We start from the raw sequence: 23,440 nt of genomic DNA on the forward strand, positions 1-23,440 counted from the left end.
TCAGGATCACGGCTACCTAAGATATCCCGGACGGGGATATCCGATTGTCTGCCTTGTGCTCTCAGTGGTCTAGAGAGCTGAGAGCGAGCAGCATGGAACCGGATACACGACCAGACAACATGCTCGATGTCGTGGTAGCCATCGCCACAATCACAAAGATTGTTTGCTGCGAGCCCAATGCGATAGAGATGCGCGTTTAGGTTGTAGTGATTGGACATAAGCCGAGATATCACGCGAATGAAATCACGACCTACATTCAATCCCTTGAACCATGCCCTCGTCGAGACCTTAGGGATAATCGTGTGTAACCAACGACCGAACTCATCTCCACTCCACATGCGCTGCCAACTTACGAGCGTATACTGACGAGGAATGTGGAAAAATTCATTATAAGCAATTTGCCTTTCAAAAAGAGTGCCTTCTAAAGCGCCCACCTTAGCTAGCGAGTCCGCTTTCTCATTCCCCGGAATCGAGCAATGAGAGGGAACCCATGCTAAAGTAATCTTGAATAATTTTTCGACCAAAACACTCAATAGTTGTCTTATTCTTGTTAGGAAATAAGATGAGCATTTATCAACTTTCATTGAGCGGATTGCCTCTATTGAGCTGAAACTGTCTGAAAAAATAAAATAGTGGTCGATGGGCAATGTTTCAATGATCCCTAATGCGTAATATATCGCACCCAGTTCAGCGACATACACGGAACAAGGATCTTTGAGTTTGAAAGAGGCACTGGAATTTTCATTGAAGATGCCGAAGCCAGTGGACCCGTTTATGAATGAACCGTCAGTAAAGAACATTTTATCAGATCTAACTTTCCCATATTCTGCCGAAAATATCGGCGGAATAGAATCGGAGCGTAGGTGATCTGGGATTCCATGGATTTTTTGTCGCATGGACAGATCAAAAGTGACAGAGGAATTGCAGAAGTATGGGAAGCAAACTTGGTTGGAGATGCCTGGTGAAGGGTGCACGTCGTGGGTAAGGTACTCATGGTAAAAAGACATAAAACTTGACTGAGGAGTCAGTTGGAGTAGATTTTCGAAGTTATCAATCACCAATGGATTCATGATCTTGCAACGGATGAGAAATCTGTAGGATAATTCTGTGAACCGAAGAGTAAGCGGAGGTACTCCTGCCAAAACTTCGAGACTCATCGTATGCAAACACCCCATGGTTATACGCAAGCAACGATATTGTATTCTCTCCAGCTTGAGAATATGAATCCTGGCAGCTGATCGGAAGCAAAAACTGCCATATTCTAACACTGATAATATCGTTGTTTTGTACAACTGAATGAGGTCTCCTGGATGGGCACCCCACCATGTTCCGGTAATTGTTTGGAGAAAATTGATTCTTTGCTGGCATTTCTGTTTCAAATACGCAATGTGTCTCCCCCAGGTACACTTAGAATCAAAATATACACCCAGGTATTTGAAAAACATAAAAAAAACCATTGTTGGCCATAAAAACATAGTATTTACTTTGAAAAACTAAAATCAATAAATACAAAAGCAAGAACCGAAATTGCTTTGAACATCGTTGCTTTGCTCCATGAAAATGAAACAACAATTTGTTACAAACATTTTTACAGCCTACTTGATCGGTCAAAGCGTATTGATGGGACTTTTGGTATTTTATTGGGAAACGCTTTAAAACATATTACAGATGTAACAATCAATCATCTTTGACAATGGTAATTTGTTGGATCATTTTAAAAATGACATGTGAAATTCACTAATTATTAATTTCTGATCTTATTGACACTAAAGTAAATGTTGAATATTCGTCGTATCATCTTCTAGCAAAAACAATATCTCAAACGTTAGTGCTAGTCATCATACATTGCTCATTCGAAGTCCATGTAATTTATGAACATTAACTCAATTACGGCGAACGGTTTGAGAGTCTTATCCCGAATATCTAATGCATACAAGGTACATTAACCACGACAGAAAAACAAATATAAACTCGTTTCTTTTCATTTCAAACTTTGTCTATAGTACAAAGGAAGTCTCAGCATGTGTTTTATTGTGTTCTCTAATTCGCACAAGTGTCAACTCTGGATCGCTGAGAATACTTTTTGTGCCACACAAATAAACCTGATTGTATTTTTTTTCTAAAGGTGCGATGCAATGAACTAAGAAATATCTCAAGGTTCAGTTCTTAGTAGCAATCGACGTTTCGTACTAATCTGGTGGCGCAAAAACATCATTTGAATGGATTCTTGTTCTTCCATTTCAGAATACATTGTGCACATCCATCAAATTCAGATTTTTTTTTAACTTCATGACACCTAACCTGATTTTCTTAATGTTCTGGGCCGTTGATTTTGTTCATTGTTTTTGTTCGTCAACAATTCATTTCCATTTTATTTTTAAAAGTTTGCGTTGACTGGAATTGATTTTCACCAAATTCCCATAACATATTTACAAATGTCACAGAACTGTCATTGTCTTAAATCACATGAAACGAATCAAAACTCTTTCACGTTGATGTTTTTCGAAAATATACATTTTTTACTGGCAAAGCAATTTGATGGAATGTTTCACAAACTATTTGTATAAACAACGAAATAGAAAAAAAACCAAATAAATGAAACGGAAGTCCGAGAGATGTAGTTGTTCATGATTTAAAACTTTCCGAAAAATTGGCAAAAAAAACCGATGTAAATCCATCCAGTAAAATGAAATATGGTTGGTTATGGGTTGAATTCTACCGAATAATCAGAACGAAAAGAACAGGTGAGTTTATTTAATTTGGCCAATCTCTCTGCAAATTTAGCACATGTAGATCCTATTCCATATTTACACAATACACCTTCGACGCATCTTCACGATACTACATTTAGGGTTATTATCCATAATTACTGGTTGAATTGAATTTTTATTTACGTTGTGCGGATCAACTACTGGTTTGGCAGTTCGTTTTTGTTTGTTTTTCCGTCATGACATTCTATGTTTTATACCGAAAACTTAGCTTCTCAATCTAGCGTTATTCGATGTGTCCCTTTCGAAATTGAATTGATATTTCTCGACCTTGACATTCCTCGACCTTGACATTCCTCGACCGGAACAGGAATTGGAATTCAACACTGCATTACGACTTGTGTAGTTAAAATCGCTAACCACCGATTTCACTGACAATGACGATGCGCCATCCTTTTTGCTATTCCACTGAACCATAATTTGAATAAGATTGGAGAATTTGAGAAAGAATGAGGCTTGAAGGAAGGCCGCAATCGTTGACTTTTTTAGATTTTTTACGGATTTAATACCTGAAATTTTTAAGGTCTTTTAATGAAATCCAATTTTAAAATCGAAAGTTAATGTTTTCGTAAGAAGGTGAAACGCAATATCTAACTGCATGTCCGTGATCTGCAACATAAATGAATATGAGAGGATGAGTAATAATTCTCATTTTTGGTCATGTAAATATTTTTGTACGACATTTGCCGTATGTGGTTTGGCATTGTCAGGTGTCCACATCTTCAAGTGCGATTCACATACAACATCTACGTTACGTTCACGTCACATCACGTTATGTTAACAATTCTCCCATGAAATCCTTATGGAAACATTCACATACACCGGCAACGAACGACCAGTCAACGACATCAATAGATTCAGTCAATGGTCAAGATTACTTCGCACGATGGGATATGTATTACGCTTTATCAACAATCTTCTACATAAAAAACACAACTTACCAACTGAATCGGGTGTACTGACTCAAGAGAAAATACAAGGGGCAGATGAAGCGCTGTGGAAAATAGCGCAGTCAGAAGAGTATGAGTATTTAGAAATCAAACTGCTGAAGCAGACCCAAGGGTCACCCCAAGCTGTACATTGCGTCGTCACTAAATCAAGATCTATATACCAGACTTGGCCATTTCTAGATGAACGAGGAGTGCTGAGAAAGCGAGGTCGTATTGGTGCTGCACCGTTTGCGTCGTACGAAGCAAAGTATCCAGCTAATCTGCCAAGACAACATCCGATTTCCTTCCTCATAACTGTCTGGTATCACCGTCACTTCCGCCATTGCAATAAAGAATCTTTCGTAAACGAGATGCGCCAGAGCTTCGAGATCTCCAAGCTACGAACATTAGTCTTCACTATTATGGCGGTTATGGCGAACTGTGTCGGTTATGGCGAACTGCGTCTGGTGCCACGTTATGAGGACGAACCCGAAGTCTCCACCTATGGCATCACTTCCAGATGCTCGCATAAGCGCATTTGTCAGACCATTTACATTTGTTGAATTGTATTATATTGACCCAGTGTTCGTAAGAGTTGGTTGGAATCAAGTTAAATGATGGGTGGCTCTTTTCACCTGCCTCACCATTCGAGCCGTGCACTTGGAGGTAGTGCACGGCCTATCAACAGAGTCGTGCATTATGGTGGTTAGGCGATTCGTTGCACGTCGAGGATCTCCAGCTGTATTTTATACGGATAATGCGACATGTTTTCATGGTGCAAATAAGAAGTTACAATCTCAGATTGACAGTCGAAACAGAGCGTTGGCCTCAACGTTCACCAGTTCACAAACTAGCTGGAGATTCATTCCCCCCCATGCCCCTCATATGGGAGGAGCGACTTGTTCGTTCTGGAAAAGTAGCAGTTGGCACAATCCTAGATGCTCCCCGCAAACCCGACGCTGGGACGTTAGAGACTGTTTTATACGATGCTGAGGCCATGATAAACTCGAGGCACCTGACGTACATACCTCTGGAGGATGCAGACCAGAAGGCGCTGACTCCCAATCTTTTTTTTCTGGGTAGTTCTACCGGTATTAAAATTGAACCCATAAAGACAGACAACCGTTCCATCCTGCGTAGTAGTTAGAAACTCGCTCAGCACATCACAGACGAGTTTTGGCGAAGGTGGGTGAAGGAATACCTACCAGTTATAACTCGAAGATGTGAGTGATTCGAAGAGACGAAAAACATTGAGATTTGGTAATGATCGTGAACGGTACAGGAAGGATCCAATGGATACGTGAATGTGTAGAGAGGGTTTTCTCAGGACGTGATGAGAGAGTCCGGCAGGCGCTGATACGAACTGCGACTGGCGTTTTACGGCGACCGGTGGTTAAACTAGCGCTTTTGGACGTCGGAAACGTTGGTAAACTCAATCATGAGTCTACAGGGGATCAGGGCCATCACATGGGTTTACGGGCGGGGGTATGTGACGGCAAAAAAACCAATACCGATAACACTACAGCCGCTCTATCCAGCGATGATACAATTCAGCAGCGCGCTCTTCGGCAGGCCGTCAAAACCAAAGCAAATTCGAAAACAAAACGTCAAAGTGAAGGTTCAAAACAGAAATGACTTGCAAATGAGTATACTGCTACTACTAACACTATAAAAGGATAAAAAACTATTGATCGAAGACAATTGTAAGAGGTTTCCCATTATCTATATAATTTTCAATATTTACAAGTAAAAACATAAAATTTAAAATTAATTAAACTACGTAAGGCCAAATGAATTGAACATTGAATTTAAAAACTATATAAAATATACACGAAATCAATTGTAGAGAGGATAAAAGCAAAAAGCTAACAGGTCGCCTCGATAGGATCTTTTCTTCGCGATAGCTTCACCAAAATTTTGAGTTACACAGAATGAAATCCAACATGAAATAATAATAAAATATTGACAGCAAAAAGTCAACCACAACCAGATCGTGTTTTCTTTATTGACTTGGGATTGACTATTGTTATATGCACCAGGTGAAACGGGGCCTTATTTGTACGGCCAGCGGGTGGAGTTAGCAATGCAAATATTTGGCTCATCAGTGAACGAACTGCACAGAGAATGTGACGCGTATGCTCGATTCACCGATAATGTTATTAGGGAGTGGTCGAGTCGGGCGCGACGTACATTCACTAAGAGCCCCCGCAGACTGCAGACTGATTTGTCGGCCGATAGTTTGGACGGCTTCCTAATCAGTACGGAGAGGTATGCATGTGTGCGCATTTCCACAACAGAGATCTTCATTCAACGCCCCTGGTAATGATGATGTATTAAATTACGCAGATTTTAGGATCTATAATAAAACACAACTGAAACTGAATTCTTGGGTTTCAGAATCTTGTAACATATGCGCCACACATCAGCAGAAAATCAAACATCAAACTCATATTTCATTACACAGTCTCGTATTTTAATTTCTACAGAATGCAGATGTACTTGATGTGAAAAGAATGCTTTTGCGAATAGACCAATCAGAACGCGGGATTTTCGATTGGATAATGCTTGAGATTTTTCAATTGTTTGGTAGTTTCATAAAAAAATGTATTTTATTCATTGTGATAAATTGTGATGAAGTGCCCGAATCAATAGTTGCAAAAATCTCGTAAATCCATCAGGAAATGACTATGCAATAAGCGTATGAAATATGGACAAATTTCACGATGCGATCGTTTTTTGTTTTTCATTTTGTACCCCCAATATATGTTGATAATTTGATCTAGTTGGGCTGCTAGTGCTCCCAAACAGAAACGGTGCAATGTGCGCATATGCATACTTTTTGACTTAATGAGTATTTTTGTAACTTGCATCTCCGGGCTACAGATTCCGTTCCGAAAGTATGCGTTTAGTCGTTGCACTGCCTAATCACAACATATGAGAAGGACACTTGTCACTTCATATTATCACCATGCAATAGAGTATAATGCCCCAATGATGTTACATTTCATTAATCTTCTGTTCTTTTCTTTCCCAGACCTTCTTGACGAGCGAATATGAGAATTAAGTCAATTTACAACCACGTGATAGTTGCTAGTAAGATTTTCCCGTTTTTGATAAATGATATGATCAATTCATCTCGACGTCGGATTTTAAAATCTTTCATCCATTGTAAATAGAATGCGAATCACCCATAAATTCACGTCCTTTTTTCTACGAAGTGTTGGAGTTTTGTATAAACGTATTCAAAGGTAGTGATAATTTAAGAAAATCATGTTATATTTAATTCTGGAAATCTTTGGACGATCTTTTGTAAATACAAATTTTAATATGGGTGTGTTTAAAGGGAACAATTAAGATTGTTACAATATGTTCGCTTAAACTAGATTCATTTTTAGAGATGTTACAAAATTAGTTTTACACTTCAGGATGGAAAAAGACGAAGGCTACAATGAATTAATAATACAGGCTTGTGAAAATTTTTAGAAAAAAAAAATGTAGAAATAGTTACGACATAGCTAGAAAAAGATTTAGAAAATTTTAATGAAAAACTGATTAGGTTATTATTGGCAAGGAGCATTTTTCAATCACTTGCCTATTCGACGACACATTTAAAAGGAACGTTAAAGTCGCAGAAACTCATGGAAACCAATGAACGATTCAGTCAATACAATCAGCCAAACAGCAAACAGATATAAATGTAAACATCCATCATAGTTTCACAAACATCTTTTTTTCGTCAGCAAACATGTTAAAAAATTATGAATGCATCTTCTGAAAGCAGCTAGACTTGTGAATCGAATGAATTGTGAAAGTTAGAGACGAATTAGAGACATGCATAGTTTAAAGCCTATTAAAAACAAACCAGAAGAAAATCTGCCAGTTAGGAAAAGAATCAAAGGATTATGAGGAAAACTGTTAGGTCACTGATCACCAAGGTTAGATCATTTGAGTGTTTAATAACGTTTTCCAAAGAAACATTCATTCTTTTACGGGAAACTCTGACCAGTCAGCTAAACACCCACTTTCCTTGCTTCCCAACGCATGCAATCGCTTGTAAATTATTCAGCGGGTGATTCGTGATGCTGAAGTAGGCTCTTCTAGCGTTTGAAACCGCTTCTCATCAAGCAATGTCCACAATTCGACGACTTCCAAGGTTTTTAGCCTTCGTTAACGAGAGTTGCACCGTTTTTGGAATTACAGAACGAATCGCATTGCATATTTCATTACACAGTCTCAAATATCGTATTCAAATTTCTACAGAATGCAGATGTACTTGATGTGAGAGCAAAGAATGCTTTTTCGAATAGACCAATCAGAAAGCGGGATTTTCGATTGGATAATGCTTGGGATTTTTCAATTGTTTGGTAGTGCGCCTATGCATACTTTTTGACTTAATGAGTATTTCTGTAACTTGCATCTCCAGGCCACACTACTGAAGTAGGCTCTTCTAGCGTTTGAAACCGCTTCTAATCAAGCAACGTCCCCAATTCGACGTCTTCCAAGATTTTTAGCCTTCATTAACGAGAGCTGCACCGTTTTTGGAATAACAGAACGAAACACATTGCTCAACTATCAGCAGCATCACGGAAAAATGTTTGGAGCTTCAGTCGCCGTTTTCTTCGAATGTAAGATGAAAATGAACACTTCTCGCCAATGCCCATTATTTGATACAAAGCGAGACATTTTCATACAACCAAAAGCAGATGGCATCGACTTCCATACAGTAGTAGCTCGTTTGGATTAGGCCAAAGCAAGAATCTCAAAATATACCTCAAAAACATTGACTTATTTTTCCCAAACTTTCTGATCCAAAACCTGCGAAAGGGTTTATGGGTCGTGGGATTCGGTGGATATCCGGAAGATTAACCCTTATTTTCTATTACTTTGTTGGTAACATAGCTATAATATTCACCAAATTACAGCTCTGAGTTCAGCATTACCTCGAGATCATTCACATCGCGTGTCCTTCCCAATGATTCGTTCCCTATGCGTTAGGTCCAGATAGTAGGAGTTTTCTTCCTGGTGAACGTGATAACCGTACACTTCTTAACGCTTATGGGTCTCCCGGTAACGTTTGAGTACAGTATTTACAGTCGATTTTTGAAATTTCAAGAATTTCGCGACCTTTCCTCCTGACCACGTCGAGCTCTCAGCGTGAGTGTGCACAATTTTACCCGCCTTTCGCGTTCCATCGTCGAGCACTTTCGAATGTGCCCTTCAATCTTGATGAAATTTTCATTACTGAATAAACAAACCAACCAACGGATCACAACGCTGTCAATAATTTCTCGATGTGACAACTAGGGGCGCTGCACCGAATAAAAATGAGAGACTAAATTCTAACAGAAACACACTTTAATGACGAATGCCTCCCGCTCAGCCAGATAGGAACGGTATCCAGTGATCCAGTGATCCAGTTTCGTAACGGCGAGGAGTGGATTAAAAAACTATAGATCGCAAAACAATAGAAAAATGTTCGATAGAGATGATAGGACAAACAATGATAGATAAATTCGCTGTTGCTGAATATGTGCCATCAACGAGTTTTTTTTTTTCTTCTGAATGTTCATGAGCACTACAATTTTTCGCAGGAAGGTATTGTTAAGTTACTTTTATTAGAATATAGCTGTTTCATGAATTCAGAGCCCGCAAATGGGCATTATGTCTGTCTGTAGCAAATCGGAGATAGCGATAGTAGCAGCAGGAAACTAGAGAATCAGACGAGATATTGAAGCAAGACGCGCCCAAAGACTTATTTCCATTTGTAGACTAGGCTTCAAAAAATGAAAAATTTGCAGTAACAGACAAATGGCGTTGTATAAATAAAATCATGTCATTAATTATAGAGTAGCTGTTAAATTTAAAAAAAATATATACTTTATCGTTTGAGAGAAATTTTTAGTGTATAGTTATTCCCTTCTTTTCTTCTCGATGCAGAAAAAAGGAATGGGGCTTCGAAGAAAAATTATTTCTGATATTTCGATTTCTTCTAGCCAGTCACAGGATCAGGGTTTTCAATGTAGCTTTAGCTGTAAGTTTTATTCTGGTTCAGTATTACAAAAGTTCACAAGCATTATAAAAGTTTTGGCTTACGAAATTCGGCTGGTTGGCTGGGACAATTATTTCTTCGGCGAATAGTCACCGTATTCACCACTGTTTCTAGATTACAATGGCGGAACATTTGATGGTAGTCGTTCATCAGAAGGGAAATAAATCTGTATTTCCTACACCCAAACTAGCGTTGGCAGAAAACATGCCATCTTTGGCAGAAAAGATGCCATTTCCTGGTCATGAGAGTCAAATGCGCAAAAAAGAGCTATTTTGAAGCTTAAAAATGGTTTGTATGTATGCGAGCAGACATCTCTTTCTGTTTTCTTCTCTCTTTTCATTTGAGATTGTGCAAAAAAAAGTCCATACGACATCAATGGAGATCGATCCAAGGCCGGCTGGAATGCGAAGTTACTTTACACGACCACGCTATCCATGTAGCTGCCAGCGATATTATAAAGTAGCGTGATAATATTACACCTCATCATAAAATGAAGTTGGAAGATGTTTTCTAAGCCGATAAAGAAGAACATGAACGAGAATATATCTTTCTCTGTCTGCGCCGTGTATTTGGCAAACTATACGAAAAGCTTTCATTTAAATGTGTCTCCTGTTTCGCTCCCTCATATTGGCTCTAGAATATATATTATACAAATGATATACATGTATTGGGGAGTAGAACATTTTATGTCATCTTTCAGCTCATTTAATGTAATAAATCGGGATGCCAGAAAATGTGCTAAAAATTAACTTTGGGTGTAGGAGGATATTACGCAGCTGTGACGCAGTGCAGTATAAAATTATACTTAATCGATAGAAATCGACGAAAATGCTCTTCATTGAAGTAAGCATTGCTCGATTGTTTGAAATTGGTTAACATCGTCAATCCGATCCAATCCAAAAGGGTTTAATATTAAACGGAAGGCTATTCCTTATCATTTGGATGATATGAATGCATTGGGTCGAACGAGAATAATTAATTCTTTTGCACACGACTTCAGATTTCCGCAGTGAAGCATGATTTCGGTTTATTCACTATTATTTAGCTAAGGCACCACACTCTTTCGAGCTTTTGATCCAAATGATGGTTCCAAATTTAAAATAAATCTCGAAGAACAGCATAACAAGGAACGGTTATTCAATCAAACGGAAGAGATTCACACGAATGAAACATACACATTTGTCAAATCAGCGATATTCGTCTGTATAGAAGTGTTGCATGATTGATAATAATTATTCGCTCGAATTCAAATTAATGATTTGATAATATTCAGCACTAAATATGATACGCCCGTCCATCCCCAGAATCCCGAAATCATCCAACAGTTCACTTGAACATTCTGATCGATTTTTAGTGGTATTTACTGTGCTGCTGGACTCTGTTGGTTGCATTTTGCCTCTATTTCATCCGCGAATACATGTCACTGTGTCAATCGAATCAGCATTCATTGATTTTCAAGCAGCTATTCCGACCTCAATTGTATTACGAACACCGGTTCCCCTTTAGTTTTGTGCCTTCGGTTGACGAGGCATCAAACAACGTATGCGACTGAGCTTATCAACCTGGGCAGATGGGAAAATCGTTCGAAACCAAACACAATTTCCGGGTTCGAATGTGCGCAGCTCTTCTTCGATAGATACTGTTATAGACCTCTCACGAGCCACACCGACTTCGAATCTCTCAGAAATCCTGGTGCGCATCTCTTCAGAAACTGCTTCGTCTACGCTGTCGTAGCTCTCCAGTGAGTCATCCACGTAGTGGTTGTTAATTGATTCCCTCTACCATTCGGGTATACTGATTTCCGAACTCCTTCGTATTTTTATTTTCTACAAACTGTGCGGACGCTGGGGAAAATACAGATCCTACAATTGGCACATCCATCATGACAATTTCTGGAGGACTTGAAGGATCACTACTCCAACCACGCAATGAGCGCTGGTTCCTTAACCTCATCAATATTTGATGGAACATCCTTGATGTGCATCGAATCCGCCACCATGAATTGCCAGAACCGCACCAGAACTGCTGACAAAGACTGATCAGCATGTCTGATTATTTGAGTAGGAATGTATTTAATTATTTCCCCTACCTTTGTCACAGCATCCTATATCAAACGAATATTTTTAGGTTTTCGAGGGTTTACTACCACTGCGAGTGGTAGGTACCAAATCCGATGTGTGTCCACGCTAGACAATTCCGCCTCTGTGGCACGATGCGTGTATCCTTTGTCCTGGTATTCCAGGTGCTGACGTGGGCGATTTTCGCATAGTTTGGGGTTTCTGTCTATCCTCTTTTCAAAGACTCTGTAACTGATGCAAGGCCATGTAGTAACTATCCGGGAATTTGATATGGTCGAATTTCCACAAAAGTTATGTTGCGAATAGATTTCTGATCCTCGCGGTTATTTGATCCAGAATCCATTAAGCGTGTGTCTTTCCCCGAGAAAAGGGTTTTTGTTGACTTAGTGGCCTCAAGATAGAAGAATTATTTCACCGTGTTGTGGAGATCCTCTTCGTTGGTACAGCTGCAAGAATGACAGTTCAGGGCTTGCTTCGAACTGACGCTGGGAAGGGAAAACGAATTTGAATCGCTTCATGAGCCGTGCCTTTCAGGATACGTTGTAGTTCCGCTCGTAGTTTCCGGTCATATGTCCCACTTTTACGTATGGTTTGCAACATACGGTCAGAGCAAAGCGACTGAATCAGCCATCACTAGTTACTTCTACAAATTTACACAAACTATCGACATTTCTCGAGACGCCCAAAAATGTCTACTAAAAATGAATTCTCAAACTTTGCTACATTATCAAATAATACTCGAAGTATCAAACAAGTGAATGAAATAATTTCGTAGGCATACGTCAAGCGGTCGTGAACATTGTACTCTATAATTCACTCTTTTAATGTTCGACTCAAACACATTAACTGCCTTATTCAATTGAGGGGCTCAGAATGCATGACTTGATCGATTTCTCTTCATCAACTTTTTATTTAGTTAATAACTCAACTGCAAAAACGTTCCAATTTAGGTTTGCTATACAATCCGATAGATGAGGTTCTGACCTATCTTCCACTAAGTTATGACCAAAAGAGAGAGTCGATGTAGAGAAATCGATCAAATCACTTACACCCCCTTTCATTCTAAGCCCATCAATTGATACCGATTGCCTGTGAATTTTTTCAATCGGTTTTACCATCTCATAATACATTACGCTTAGCCGATCGCGCCAAATACACATACTGAATGGAGCCTTAAATATTCTACAGAAATGTGTTCCATCCAAAGCATATTTATTGAAACATTTTTGGAAATCCTCTGTAGCCGTAGTCGAATACGAGTGAAAGGCCGGATGAACACCCTATCTGTTAACCGAGGCCTACACAACTGATGCGAGTACCTGTGGAAACGTGACAATATCGTTGATGTTTGAAATGTATACGCGTACTGCATTTGCAAATCACAAGGTTAAAGTGTCATTGCTACGAAACGTGTTTCAAATTCTGAGAAGAAGTGCAGATCAGTTTGTAGCGGATTCGTTCTATGCTTTTTACATCATTGTGTATTGTGATTCACAACTATTTTAAACCATAATGAAAATCACGCCTCATTGAATGTATTAGTTACTATTTCTAGAAATCAATACGACTAAATGTTCCAGTAATTGTTACCATGCGCTCTGATTGAATTGTTTTCACATTCAATGGGATTCACAATAAATCTCAATTTAATTCCATGCAAAACCGGCTCGGAAAGCCCAAGCTATTTACTATATTAGTGTTTGTGGTAAATCTAGCGAAGGAGACAACGAACAAGAAAAATGGTAAACAAAACTCAATTGCAAACTACGAACACTGATCAAAGCCATTGGATCTTTTGATGTGAACATATCGACCAGTTTCAGCGCTGAAAAAGAGCGGTGAATGTGGTGAATGTTTAACTATTTTAGTGGGATTTAGTGCTCAAAATCGACCTCGTAAGTGTCGGAAAAGGTACTCTTCAAACTAGAACGTAACGGGTGGCTTAAAATGAATAGAAGAACATTAAGCAGCCTGGCATCAAAACCAGTCCAGTTGTTATCTGTGCTATTATTAGTCGTGACAGTGGTTAATGCGATTAAGTTAACAGAAAAATTCAAATGGCGTGAAGTGAAGTTCGAGTGGCCATCAGCGGAAGCTGAGCAGGAAGCGATCAACGTTGGAAAGTACATCGTATCCCACAATTTGCCCCTCGGATTAGAGAGATGGAAAGACAAACTGTTCATTACGGTACCAAGGTAGGATTGTTCCATTCACAATTTGCACATTTATTCCCATAGTAGTATGTCCATATTTTGTTATTGTCCGTATTATCAAATGGAACAAAAAGTGAGCCACATCAAACATTGAGATCTATTATACTCGTTCTTTGGATTGTGACTTGACATACTGAAATCGCAGAATTTGATCACATATGTTAGGGTTCCCGGAATAAATCGCCACAGAAAACGACTGCAACAGAAACCACCGCTTATAAAATGTGTAGTAGGCTATAAATATTGTGGCGCGGTATTGTATTTCAAAACAAGAATTAACCGGGCAAACGTATCGCCCCAGGCAAACGTAACGCCCCGGGCAGACGTATACCGTCCGACGCTCGCTAGAGCTCGGTCGGACATTGCTAAAGGATCGTATCCTATGTTTCAAACTAACCGGGCAATCAGTGGATCCCAGGTTTGCGTGCGAGACACCGCCGCTTCCGACGGCGGGTCGGCGGTGGACTCGGATTGCGTCATCTTGGCGGCATGGGCCGCCTCGATTCCTTATCCTCGCCAAATGGGGACTTCGTCCCCATTACATTGTCCTCAGAATAAATTTCGAAAAACGAGAACAAGAGAATAAATTTATAATAGAAATGTGAGGCACATGATGTTTTTCCCGCGCCAAATATTTCTAGCCTACTACACTTTTTCTAAGCGGTTGTTTCTGTTGCAGTTGTTTACTGTGGCGATTTATTCCGGTCACCATATGTTAGATAGTCATCAGCGCGTGTCTAATTATGGACTGTTCGTTACTTACAATGGAGATATTAGCATTACACGTTCTAACAATCGTGTGCTATACTAAATTAATTGTCCCATCACTTATATAATCGATCGCTTACACAACGATATCGTGTAAAGCACGGAAACGAAGATTTATTGTGATCGTGATTTTATCGGATCGATATATTAGTCATGTCATTTGCAAAATGTATAAATCCATCGATTGTATTCAATGACGTTTAACGGCCAAGGTTAAATGAAAGCCATACTCACTCTTTTAAAAACTTTAGCTTTTATGTAGATTGTAGTTAAGAGACTAGTAACAATCAATTTCGGTTTCGAATTAATACCCACCAAACAAGCGCCTTTTGAATCGATGCTACTTGTCGGGATTCAATGAACTTTACGATCGTCGATTTTCGTGGGTTCCGGTTTTAGTTTTCAACAATTCCAACTCGTTCGAAGCCTCCGGGAACAGCATGGTACCTCACAATCCCTTGCACCATGGTTTACTAAAAGTTCCCACTACGAGGTAAAATATCGGGAGATAACGAATTCAAAACTGCGAAATAATTTCTCTGACACATTGCAGGTTTTTCCAAAAAAATGGGAAAAGGTAATGTGTAGAAAATATGTACATACAATTCGACTTGTACCACGCCGCTCTCCGCAGCCTCCTCTAAGTGGATGTGCGATTAGATTACAATACTTCTGATGTTGTTATCTCAGCCAAACAGGCTTCGTTTGATTCAGCAGTTTGGGATAGTCCTCTCCTCATGGAGGCAGATAATTTGGTGTTGCTCCGGATGTGTTCAAATTTTGATTGTTTCCGTCACCCGTTTTTGTCTGTTCAATCCAATAAAGGTAGGGGAAGACGGAGTAAGACGGCCACCCTAAGCATGGAGTACAATCAAACACAATGTATACAAAACTGAAACATTTCGTTATATCAGCATCGATCTTTAGAATATTTTCCACAATCACATTGATTTTTTAGAAAATTTATTTTTTATTTCATAATTTTATATGATAAATGATACTAAAATCAAGGGCAAGGTTGATCACCACTAGGGAAAGACGGCCATATGATTATGGTCGTCAAGGAGATTATTGTTTCCGACCAAATTGTAAAACATATCTAGGGCCATGTACTATAGATCAAGCGTGACAAGAGTGGGATGGGTTGTTTTCCGTGAATTACCAACAACGTACGGAATGGAGAACCTTTGTGGAATTATCATAATAAAAAAAATATTATATGTGGCATCTGAAAAATAAATCAAATTTATCATGAATGCGACTTGACTTGAGGTGTGTGATATTCGTACAAATGTGATTTGCGCCTAAATTTGATATTCTCCATCAATTCATCAATTAAATACGTTCAAATGAAATCCTTTATGGCAAATCACATCTCTTACTCTGGTCTCTCTTCAATTGTCGAAATCACATCTCTTAGAATAATGGCCATCTTCCCCCGGTATAAGTCAAGCAAAAGCGCCTCGATAGCTCTATATAATGCTCAGAAAACAAATAGTTTCTTTTATAAGCACACTCGACAGACTTGTGTGTTAAGTATATTAACATTGGTTTGACGATACATGCACATATCCACTATTAAAACACTAAATTTATAGCAACAAAATAATGAATCGGAGCTCTTCGCCATCCGAAAAGTTTTTGACGTAGAACTACGTCTTTCATTAAGGGTGCCAAATCAAAAAACAGGTAACGTTTTTATGAAATAAAGTTAACGTTAATAACTATTTTTGCCGCGAACAGATTTTGGCGATTTACATAGTAAACGAATCTGAAATTCCCTAAGATTTGTTTAATATGCTATACATTAGAATCTCCTGGTTTGTAAATGGTTAAAATTCATGAAAACTCTAAGCGTTTCCATTCACCCATACATTTGTTCTGTCCATTTGTTTGCTTTCCCGAACAGAGCTGTCTAGAACGAGCAACTAATCGACGAGCAGCGAAGGGGAAATCGTAGGATTTGAAGTCTCCGTGAACAAAGGAAAAGAAGAACAATGAAGGGGAATACTTGCCTAGAGTATAAACAGTGGATCTCGCTGAGGCAAACCTTAGAGGCGAATGAACTGCAAAGTTTAAAGCCTCTTAAAAACAAAGAAAGAAGAAGAAGGCAAACTTTCATTCGGCATCGGACTGTTGAGCAATCCAGTTCACTTTGCTTTCGCTGCGCTACGATCTAAGATTGGACCCCACCAGTGGTAATCCAACTTGGATATCGTCGTGTGGTTTTTTCAGTTCGTTTTTTGCGTTATTCGTATCGTGTGTTTTTTTTATGCGTCATAAATTGGACGCTTCGCGTAGTGTGTGATGAGCAAGAAAAAGAGGAAGGCTGGCTCGAGCACTGCAAAAAGCGAACGCATTGCCAGGGGCAATCAAATTTCGAGGCAAGCGTCATCTAGTGAAACACGCGATGTTGGTGCAGTGAAAAGCGTTCGCACTGAACCGTGCTTTCGCGAATGTGACACCGCATCGAACAACAGCGAAGTAGGCGACTTCGGCGCGTCGGTCGAAAATGTAAACGCCTTTACCCAGGCAGCAACCAAAATCAAGCTCTCCCCGCTGGTGGTGAAGGCGGTCGCTCTTGACAAACTCATCAGGGAATTCGCATCGATAGGTGTTACAGCAGAGAACAAGCTGTGTGGCATAATTCAGTATTTTTCCAAGCAGTTAACATTGTTTGTTTTTCGTCATCATATGGGCTTCGTTGGTGCCTTTGACATTTCATGAATGCATTAAACTGACTTTATGGCGAAGCAGGCATTAAGGTTTTGCGCCAAAAAATCATTTGGGGAATACCAAGCATCTTGAATGTCGTACTGGAATGTTATAAATTATTTGGGTTCGTGTGCCAGTCGCAAAACTGCCTTCAACTAGGATTGCGCTAATTTTGATCATAATAAAGCAATGCTACTGTTTTCGAGGTTGTTGATATTAACAAAAAGAGTTTATTTAGCATGTTTAGACACCAAGAAAGTAAATGTCGTTCTGGAATGTTGGATGTGATTAGGTTTCGCTTGCCAGTAGCAAAACTTCCTCCACTAAGGGTGGCAGCTGCGCTTCTCTCGAGCATGAGAAAGTAATGCAACTTTTTTCGAGGCCAGTAATATAAACAGAATCGTCTCTTTTGAGAATAACGCAAAATGATGAGAAGTGTTAATATTTTCAGTATCTTCAAGCCACCAATATATGGCACTGTATGCGTGCTATGGCGAACGCTTGTTTGGCGCTTGGTTTACGTTGTACGAACGATGCCTAGAGGTGTAATTCCACTGAGGCAATACTAAATAACATGTAGCAAGATATTTCATACTTGCATGTGTTGTCATTGTTGTTGTTTCCTCGCGGTGCCAAAGATATATTGATGTAGTTATGAGATGTGGAATAATGGTGCTGGTGCAACATGTATATACAGTAAACATTCGCTAACTGGGCGAAAAGGGTAGACCAGTTATCGACATTCGCGTTTTAACTGGTCCGGCTTGTAAAACGTCAAATAAAATCGAGGGGAACTTCAATGAATTGTTTGATTCGCGTTGATCATGAAATTGGATGAACAGAAGGTTTCCAATTGAAGTTTCGCATTGAGTGCCACAACAGGTATGAAATATAATTTGAGGAAATTATTTTTCTGTAATTTAATCAATGTTTTTGTCATGCGAAAATAATATCAATTTTCATAACAATTAGTATTACATTCGAATGCCCTTCACAGCAAATCTTCCATTTGAATATAGCGTCGATTGTTTACGAAATTCTGCTTTTTAACTGGTCTAAGGTTCAGTTAACGTTCGCCCAGTTAAAAAGCAGACCAGTTAAACCAGGACCAGTTAGCGAACGATTACTGTAATCGACTGTAGCCGAGTCTATGTCAATTGCGAAAAAGGCCACCGGAATAGCGTTCGACGTAAATTTTCAATGCATTGACATGACATTAATTGCGACATATGATCAGCTAGTGTATTGTTCTGCGAGCGCAAGAATGAATCATCTGGTTCTACAATGAAAAAACATTTCAGAGATTATTCTACTAAGCAGTTGTTTCTAAAATTTGACAGCACTATAGAATAATATCCGAAGGTATAAACAAGCGACTTATATAAAATAACAGCGTAGTTCTACGTTAACAGTGCGGTCGTATCTTGGACACAACCTCCTATAACTTTTTTTTTTGTTCTACTTCAGGTGGAAATCTGGTGTTGCGGCTTCATTAAACTACGTCAATATTTCCGATGATATATCGCCGACATTACGTGCCTATCCCAGTTGGGAGGCTAACCAACTTCCTGATACAAAGAGTATGTACAGTTGCAAATTTGCTAATTCACAGTAATTTTATGTTAATGTAAATTGAACTTCTGGTGGAAAGGATTCCTTACAGATTTCTTTATTCTTTACATCAACGCCATTACAGGAAATGAAAAAACACATTAGAACTTATTAGACTCATTTATTTACTTGAGGAATATCGACATCATTTCTTTTCATTGTAGGTGAAGAAAGCACGCCCAAAACATTGGATAACAACAACACTATAATTTCTACTTTTCGCATACGGGCTGATGAGTGTGACCGCTTGTGGGTAATGGACACAGGCCTTGCAGATATCCTTGGTGATGCGAAACAATATGCGCCGGCATCTTTAGCTATATTTGATTTATACACCGACAAACTTATAAGGAGACACTACATCCCAGAATCATTGATGAAAGAAGATTCGTTCCTCGCAAATGTGGTAAGTCTACAAGTTTAAAATTTTCGTAGCAAGATAATGTTTAAGATAAGCTTTGTTTGTTTATCTGAAATAAGTCACAAAATAACACATTCGAGAAATTGCTGTCTACACCCGATTCTCGTTTTGCACGATGCGTATCCCTCGTGAGTACATATTGCGTAGATTCTGTAATTTCCACGCATCTTCATACATTCTAACCAGACTTCATGTGCGCGCGCTTTATTTTCGAGAGACGAATATCGATTTTTCTTCATCACAACCCTTTTACGAAAGAAAATAGAAAGAGCCAATGCCAAGCTCGCGTGCTAAAGCCCGGTCTCATCGCTTGCACCTGGAAGGGCTGTGAGGAAGAGAAAATCGATACTCGTCTCTCGGAATTTCAGCGCGCACAGGAAGTCTGCTCGCTCGGCTGCCTTCCACCTCACTCATTTGTTGCAGACAGCTCCCAATGACTTTGTGAGATGCGAGACTGGATAACGCAAAGCACACTGTCTCTTTTGCGTGCTGTGCAAGATCTCGGAAAGTCTAATTCTAACATAAAATTCATACATTACATACATTCTTAACAATAAACCGTACGCAACGAGAATCAGGTGTACTGTTATAACCGCAAGGTTGACGTAGAACTATCGTTGGCTTAGTGTATGAGTGTATTGATTAAACCAGTGAATGAATGAAACAATTTTCGAATTCAATTGCAAGCAAGATTACTGAGCGTAACTAATAGTAACTGGACATACCGAGGCACCACTCAGTGTTGCATTAGATGCGATTGTGACCTGTATTTGGACATCAACAAACACAACACAATATGAAAAATAAGTTGAAACAGGAAAAACATTCAAAAGCTAACAAATAACCATTAGAAAAGTGTGCAAAATACATAATCTAGTAAAATAGTTGGAAAATGGTGGAAAACACTACTAAAAATATATCGTGTTGTAGAAACTTGCATAGAGGAAGTTTACAAAAATGTCCAATTAGAGGATCAAATGTTCAATTATTCGTGTCGCATTACGTCTGTCCAATTAGAGGCAAATCACTGTACTTGATTGCCAATATTTCGAATACTTATAGTTTTGCAAGCATACGCAAACATAATTTATTAGAAGAAATAAGGTAGCTAGTGAGAAATACAGTATTTTATGTCAGGTGGGCGGAATCATGCACTGGTTGGTATAGGGGAGCATCACGACACCTAATATTTTTGTTCACAGAGATAATCAATTTCCAGTAAATATTTAAAAAAAATTTCTCTGTATTTTTCAACTCTTTCAGATTATCGACGTTGAGCGGGGTGATTGCGACAACGCATTTGCGTATTTACCGGACTTGGGAGGTTTTCAAGTAATCGTTTATTCGTTCGCTGACGACAAATCCTGGCGAGTGAAGCACAACTTCTTCCATTTTGATCCGTTAGCTGGTGATTACAATATTGGTGGTATCAACTTCCAATGGACGGACGGAGTCTTCGGAATGGCAGTCGGGAAACGAAGCCGTGATGGAACGAAACCTATTTATTTCCACGCTTTTTCCAGCACCAAAGAGTTTATGGTCCCAAATCGTGTGCTACAGAATGAAACCTATTCACAAGATCCGAAATCCTATTACGATTACAAACTGGTTGGTGATCGTGGACCGAATTCCCAATCAAATGCTGAGTTTCATGATCCAGAAACTGGTGTTATTTTTTACAACCAAGTGAATAAAGATGGGGTTGGTTGCTGGAACACCGCTAAACCATATAATCCCGACACGCAAGGTCTAGTTGATTCAGACAGTGATGCGTTAGTGTTCCCAAATGATTTGAAGGTTGATACCGAAGGGAACCTATGGGTTTTGTCCGATAGACTCCCTATGTTTATTTTCACATCGCTGGACCCTGATGCATATAACTATAGAATTTTAATTGGCCAAACAAAAGAGATTATCAAGGGTACACCTTGCGATACCGAGTGAATATAACGCATTCTTATCGTATGAGTATGTTTTATCTGTTGTAATCCGGTCACTAGAAATGTAATAAAAAGATCGTGAACTTCTGAAAAGAATCAAATATATTGTTTACACAAATTGAGTCATGACTGTTTTTCATATTAACCCGTATCGTACCAAGTGCTCATAAAATTGAACAGCCACTTTGATATTTTTATGGCTTTGGAATGTAAGGATAAGGTAAGGGTTGTCATCAAATGATAGCTTAGTTTATTAGCCACCATTTACCATCATCTTATTTCTCTGTATAACTTTATTGGGCAATTTATTCGTTTTCAAGCAACTATGTGCGGAAAGTACGTAACATAACATAACCTAGCAAATAACAAAACCTAATAAAATACAAAAAATATGTAATATAATTCCGAACTAGAAAGGTGCTTTGTCTTTTCTCTTCCAGTGTCGTCGTAAAGTTTCGGTTGATACGAGAGTCGCTGTAAATATAAAGAAGAATTTTGTTATAAGTCCGTGTAAGTCTGTTCCTTTACCACAAATTTCGCATGGATTTTTTTGCCACTCCCTTCTTCTTCTTCTTATATGGCACTAACGTTCCTAGAGGAACTCCGCCGTCTCAACGTAGTATTACTTGCGTCATTTTCATTAGTACTTAGTTGAGATTTCTATGCCAAATAACACGCCTTGAATGCATTCTGAGTGGCAAGCTCTAGAATACGCGTGACCACAGTGCAAGTCAGAGGAAATTTCTTTGAAGAAAAATTTCCCCGACCAGAACGGGAATCGAACCCGAACCCCCGGCATGTTAGGTTTGACGCTAACCACTCGGCCACGGGAGCACATTTATTGTAAAAATTATCCCTTTTATTTTTTTGGATGGACGTATTTCATCCAACCAAACCAGACCAACAGTCTTATTTCTCCAAAACCATCATCTTTAGAAAAATTGTCACAAAGGGCCTGATCACGAACGTCACTTAATTTCACGGATGTGACATATAAGTGCGATTCACATACAACATCCACGTCACGTTCACGTCCCGTCACGTCACGTTACGTCAGTTATTCTACCATACAATTCTTATGAACACATTCACATACACAGGCAACGCAACGACCCGTCAGCATGCGTTCAACGAAAGCAACCGGCAGGATTTGTAGAAAAGAATAATTGACGGAGAGGGACGGTTCGTTGGGTTTTTTGTCTGGGCTTTGTGTCTTGGCTTTTGTTTTGATTTTTGTTTGCGACTATTATTACACCCGGTGCATATCACCCTGGACAAATCAGCTGTGTTGTCTGGTGTGAACGACCAGCAAATACCAGACAAACAAAAACGACATACAAAACATGGCAAACAAAACGTAGCAAACAGAAACAACGGAACCAACCCAACCATGTGCGAAAAGGAGACGAAAACAACATCGGAGAACAGCAACAACAAATAGAAATCTCACCACACCCGAAGATCAGCGGAGAGTAAAACATCGCACATGGGAGAAACAACATCAGTGCGCTGTGAAATCGTACTCCGGCGGAGCGATCGCAGTCGGGATTTGACCATGGAGGAATGATTTTCATGTACAATGTATACGCGTCGAATAAGTGTTGATCGATTGAAGGTTCATGTAATTCAATGTTGTAAATAGTTTTAGTATTATAATTTGTAATGTAGTTAAATGTAGTATATTGTGAAAAATAAGAATTGTTCTCGTTGTGAAATTGTGTGATTTAAATTGAACGTCGAAATGAATACAGATGCACAGCTACAAGCGATGTGCTGATACAAGAGTGAACAAAATCAGCTGATTGTTGGATTGGAGTGATATGCTGGATGCACCCAATTGCGTCTCGAACAGTGCACATTCGATTTTTCGCCCAATTTGAGTCGCTGGTGTAAGTAACGATTGCGAATGCAATTTGTGCAGTGTTGGGCTTGGAATTAGGCATTCGAA

The 23,440-nt window shown here is 39.2% G+C and overlaps 2 protein-coding genes and 1 long non-coding RNA gene across 3 annotated transcripts in view; 2 read left to right on the top strand and 1 right to left on the bottom strand.

Annotated features, from left to right (window-relative positions):
* Positions 1 to 7,950, top strand: part of LOC129774930 (gamma-aminobutyric acid type B receptor subunit 1) — a 111,979-nt gene extending 104,029 nt beyond the window's left edge. Inside the window, exon 17 of the mRNA XM_055779024.1 lies at positions 6,732 to 7,950. Coding sequence (XP_055634999.1) covers positions 6,732 to 6,754 — 23 coding nt within the window. The 3' untranslated portion in view covers positions 6,755 to 7,950. The remainder of the gene's footprint in view (positions 1 to 6,731) is intronic.
* The window catches only part of LOC129774937 (uncharacterized), a 51,967-nt gene extending 43,031 nt beyond the window's left edge, over positions 1 to 8,936 (bottom strand). Inside the window, exon 1 of the long non-coding RNA XR_008742813.1 lies at positions 8,638 to 8,936. This is a non-coding gene — a long non-coding RNA (uncharacterized LOC129774937). The remainder of the gene's footprint in view (positions 1 to 8,637) is intronic.
* Positions 8,937 to 13,531: 4,595 nt separating this feature from the next.
* LOC129774934 (protein yellow) lies at positions 13,532 to 21,614 on the top strand. Its single transcript, XM_055779033.1, has 4 exons — positions 13,532 to 14,019; positions 18,988 to 19,100; positions 19,296 to 19,537; positions 20,816 to 21,614. Exons 1-4 carry the CDS (start codon positions 13,772 to 13,774, stop codon positions 21,494 to 21,496), a joined length of 1,284 nt encoding a protein of 427 aa, XP_055635008.1. The 5' UTR covers positions 13,532 to 13,771; the 3' UTR covers positions 21,497 to 21,614.
* Positions 21,615 to 23,440: the final 1,826 nt, after the last annotated feature.

The sequence above is a fragment of the Toxorhynchites rutilus genome, chromosome 3 (assembly GCF_029784135.1).
Source record: "Toxorhynchites rutilus septentrionalis strain SRP chromosome 3, ASM2978413v1, whole genome shotgun sequence".
NCBI lineage: Eukaryota > Metazoa > Arthropoda > Insecta > Diptera > Culicidae > Toxorhynchites > Toxorhynchites rutilus.